The 3,937-nt window shown below is 56.1% G+C and overlaps 1 protein-coding gene across 1 annotated transcript in view; it reads right to left on the bottom strand.

Annotated features, from left to right (window-relative positions):
* Window positions 1-3,937, bottom strand: part of FBRS (fibrosin) — a 12,907-nt gene that overhangs the window by 2,906 nt on the left and 6,064 nt on the right. The window contains exons 8-16 of the mRNA XM_025048419.1: window positions 3,494-3,795; window positions 3,083-3,288; window positions 2,924-2,968; window positions 2,619-2,714; window positions 2,330-2,398; window positions 1,483-1,512; window positions 1,033-1,104; window positions 601-721; window positions 411-491 (exon numbers count right to left, since the gene is read on the bottom strand). Of these exons, the coding sequence (XP_024904187.1) occupies window positions 411-491; window positions 601-721; window positions 1,033-1,104; window positions 1,483-1,512; window positions 2,330-2,398; window positions 2,619-2,714; window positions 2,924-2,968; window positions 3,083-3,288; window positions 3,494-3,795 (1,022 nt within the window). The remainder of the gene's footprint in view (window positions 1-410; window positions 492-600; window positions 722-1,032; window positions 1,105-1,482; window positions 1,513-2,329; window positions 2,399-2,618; window positions 2,715-2,923; window positions 2,969-3,082; window positions 3,289-3,493; window positions 3,796-3,937) is intronic.

Raw genomic sequence — 3,937 nt, 5'->3', positions numbered from 1 at the left:
TTTCCCTACGCCGCCAGGCTTAAATCCTGGTCCACCCAAACCTGGGTTAAATCTCCCCGAAGAAGACTGCCTGAGATCACTAGCAGCCAGTGACCATGCTCTCCCCTGGGTCTGTGTAGCCTTCCTCTACCTTCCTCTCCCAGGTGGCACACTACCCTTCACTGGCTATTTCAGAGACAATATCTGAACTGCCAAAGATTAACAATCACTCTGTTCTTCCCTATTCCATTTTACAGATGATGAAATCAAGGCTCAAAGTGAGTAGAGTAACTTGCCCAAGGTCATAAATCAAGTGGAGCCAGGTCCACCCCTATTCCCGCTGCCCCTCAGGTCTAAATTTTATCCCAGCTTAAGAACTCTTGCAAGTCAGAGACAAGGCCTACATTGCCCAATATGTCCTTGGCTCTTACCAATGTGGGTACTGGGGCTCAGAAAGGGTCCGTGGGCCCCGGGAGCTGCCGTGAAAGGGTTGGCTGTAGCGTGGACGGCACCTGGGTCAGAGAGGTGGGAGACTTGGATGAGGCTGAGTGGGCGCAAAGTGAGCCTCGGGCTATTGATGGGGAACCTCAGGCCTTTTCCAAAAGGGCTGGCCAGACTCACCAGTCGCAGTGAAGAGGGAGGTGGCCGGGTGGGAGAGCTCCTGGCCAGTGGGCAGGGCCCCATAGGGCCCCGGAAGGCAGGGCAGGAGGTCGTTCCGAAAGTCAAGCTTGTGGGAGTCGCCCTGCATGGAACAGGGAGAGGGGCAGTGAATGAGGAGCCAGGTTTGGTCCTGCTCTGCTCTTCTACCCCTAGACCCCTCCAAGGGCTGGCTGGCACCAAGATGGGGCTCAGGTGCCTAGCCTCTGCCTCCTCAGAGCCTTCTCTGACCAGCCCCCTAGTTAGCTAGAGAACTTAGTGCTAATTGTAGAATTGCTCAGGCAGTGACCAGGGACAGGATAGGATGTTTCTGGCCAAGATTCTGCCAAGCTCTACAGAAGTTAGATGCCCAAAGTTCAGGCAGGCCCACTCTCCCCAGTCCTCCGGCCCCAGTACCTTCATCTTTTCCTGGTGTCTCAGGATCATGTAAGCCACACGCACGTGCATGGCACACCACTTCCCTGGTTTCTGCCGCCCCAGAAGAATAACCAAAGGGAAAGGGAAGGAAAGAATGTTCACTTGTCACTCACTCCAGGCCTGGCCCTGCACCCAGACTTGCCATACAACATTTCCTTTTATCATCCCTACACTGAGGGATGACTAGGTCCATTTCACAGCCTAGGAAACTGAGGCTCAGAGAGAGAAACTGTCTTGCCCAAGGTCCCATGACCAGTTATACTGAACCCAGCTCAGGGCTACAGTCTTTTTGCTTTCTGCCATTCCACATCTGGCTGCCTCCAAGTCTTGGGCTTCTGACTAATTCCCAAACAAGACCACCGCCCACTAGCCAAACACCCTGACACCAGCCCCCAGCTTCATGCAGCCTGAGGCCCTCACCACACTCACCCTCAAAGGTGGCCGGAAATGGTCAGGGATCTGGGGATGGCAAAGCAGAGATTGGTGGCAATTCAGAACTATTTACTGACCTTGGCACCTCAGCTCCACAGCCCCTCAATCCCCCTCGAACACCTTCCTGAGACTGTGTGTGGCTCCCTCAAGCCTTTTCTGCTTGTGTCAAGACTCCTTTCCCCACCTCTCCCATTCTGGACCTCTCCCCTATAGCACTGAATTTCTGAACCAGGCCCCAAGGAGATGCTTTGCTTGGAAGGCTGAGGCATGGGTTAGTGGCCGGGCAGGACACATTTCTCCACCAGAAAAGCTATCCTACTAATGGCTTTATGTACTGAAGGTCTGTTTAAGATTCTTCAGAGAAAAAGTTTTACTGCTGCTAAAAGCTTGGAAAGCCTCTGATCTAGTTCATCCTTTAGGAGACATATCTTATACATTTCATGCTGTTACCAGAGCCATGGGCTCTAAGGCTGCTACATGTGCTAAGTGGGAGGAAAGGCTTGGACTCCCAGTGCCACTTTGAAAAGGGAGCTTATCTCTTCACTGTTTTATGGACAGGACTTCCTGGTATGATATCATTAAAATAAATAAATAAAGGTTCTGTGACTTAAAATATTTTAAATCCCTTAAATTACTGTCCCAGTAATATTATTTCTGGGGCGACTTCATGAAATTCCTATTCCTCATGCATAGGAAATCCTATCATTTACATAAATTCCCTCACATCAGATTCTCAGGAACACCCCTGATCATATATTAAAGGGAGAGTCAGTGGGTCATTCTCAAGTTACTCTCCCTCAACAGATCTTCCAGCAACCCCGGGACCTGCCTTGGCCCCCCTCACCTGTGTCCCCTTTTGGGGAAGCCCGCTTGGCACTGGCCCCAGTCGTGGTGGCAGCTCGGGGTTCGTGCTCTGGGAAAGGGGAGTGATCAGTCAGGAGAGCTAGCGCCAGACGTAAACAAGGTCTAGAACCAAGCTGGGGGCTGAGATAGGGGGAACATGGCTTTGGGAAAACCTGGGTTCACAAAGGGAGGGCAGGAGATTTGGGGAATGGGAAGAAGGTATGTGGATCCAGGGGTGTCTGGGTTTTAAGGGGTGGGAGGTGGTGGTAGCGTCTGGTTCGGGAGCTCACCTTGGGCTGGAAGGCCCCCTGCAGGGAGCCAAAGGAGACAGCTGGCGGGAGGCCCGGAGGTAGGCCGGGCACTGCGGGAGGGAAGGCCGTGTACGGCTGTGGAGAGAAGGGGACTAGTCCAATCTGGGAGCGGAGGTGCAGCCCACGTCTGGTCTGCTCATCAGTCCTCTGGCCTCCACCCTAAAGGCCCCAAGGAGCTCTCCCAGGCTCAAGGCTTTTGCTTTGGAAGCTGAAGACTAGACCCCAACAGTCAGGGCCACACGCACTGATACATCTATGCCCATACACCACATACACACACTCACATTATGCCGGAAAAGGCCTTCCATCTTTCCTGGGTATTTCTCAAACTAGGGAAGAGAAGGGTAGAGTAAACTGCCAGCCAGGGACCCAAGGCCTTCCCCTGGAAGCCAAACCCTCCCCCCGAGTTCTGAGCCTCATCACCAGCCCAATGAGGAGCTCACCATGTGGGGGCCGTGGGGTGGCAGCAGGCCCGGGGGATAAGGGGTGAAGTGCTGGTGGGTGTGCTGGTGGGTGTGCTGGTGCTGGTGGTTGTGCTGGTGGAACTGGAAGGCCAGGGGCCGGGCTGAGCCTCCTGCCCCCACCACCTCAGGGCCACCCTGGGCATTCAGGTAGCGAGAGTTCAGGTCCTGGCCGATCAGGTCCTGCTCTGTGGGAGGGGAGGGGGAGAAGGCTTTAATATCTGTCGCCACCACGTCAGCCTCCTTGGGCCCGGGTGACTGGCCTTCCTTTCTGGCCTTGAGCCACTCCCTCCTCAATCCTTGCTGGATGCTAAGGTTCAAATGCCCCAAAGCTGACTAGGCCCAAGCCCAGGGCCATGGCCCCCCACCTCCCGGCCAGGACCCCAAACTCACCAGAAAGGGCGTTAGCAGCTGAGGCCCCAGGGTGCCCTGGCACCTGCAGCAGGGGTGGGGGTGGGGGCAGGGTGGGACCAGGGGAGAACAAAGAGGGGTTGCGGGGTGGTGGGGGGGGCCGCAGCCCAGGGGGAGGAAAGCTGTGGGTGGACAAAGGAAGGGGCAGTGAGGGCGTCGGGGGCCGGTGGGTGAGCTGCGCGGACGAGGAGGAGGCAGATGAGGAGGAAGAGGACGAAGAGGATGATGAGGGGGGAGGCTGAGCCACGGGAGGGGCCGGGGCCTTGGGGGGCGGCCGTGAAGAGCTGGGGAGAGAAGTGGGGAGATGAGTGAGGGGTTGGGAGGTGCCAGCTCTGACGGGAGAAGGTCAGAAGCCTGGGCGATACCTTGACCCTGGTTCTCCAACATGGAAGGTGGTAGAACCCGGCCCCCAGGACCCCCACCCCC

Source organism: Pteropus alecto, unplaced genomic scaffold (genome assembly GCF_000325575.1).
Source record: "Pteropus alecto unplaced genomic scaffold, ASM32557v1 scaffold44, whole genome shotgun sequence".
Lineage (NCBI taxonomy): Eukaryota > Metazoa > Chordata > Mammalia > Chiroptera > Pteropodidae > Pteropus > Pteropus alecto.
The sequence above is the reverse complement of the archived record's forward strand: the minus strand, read 5'-3'. Positions and strand labels throughout refer to the sequence as shown.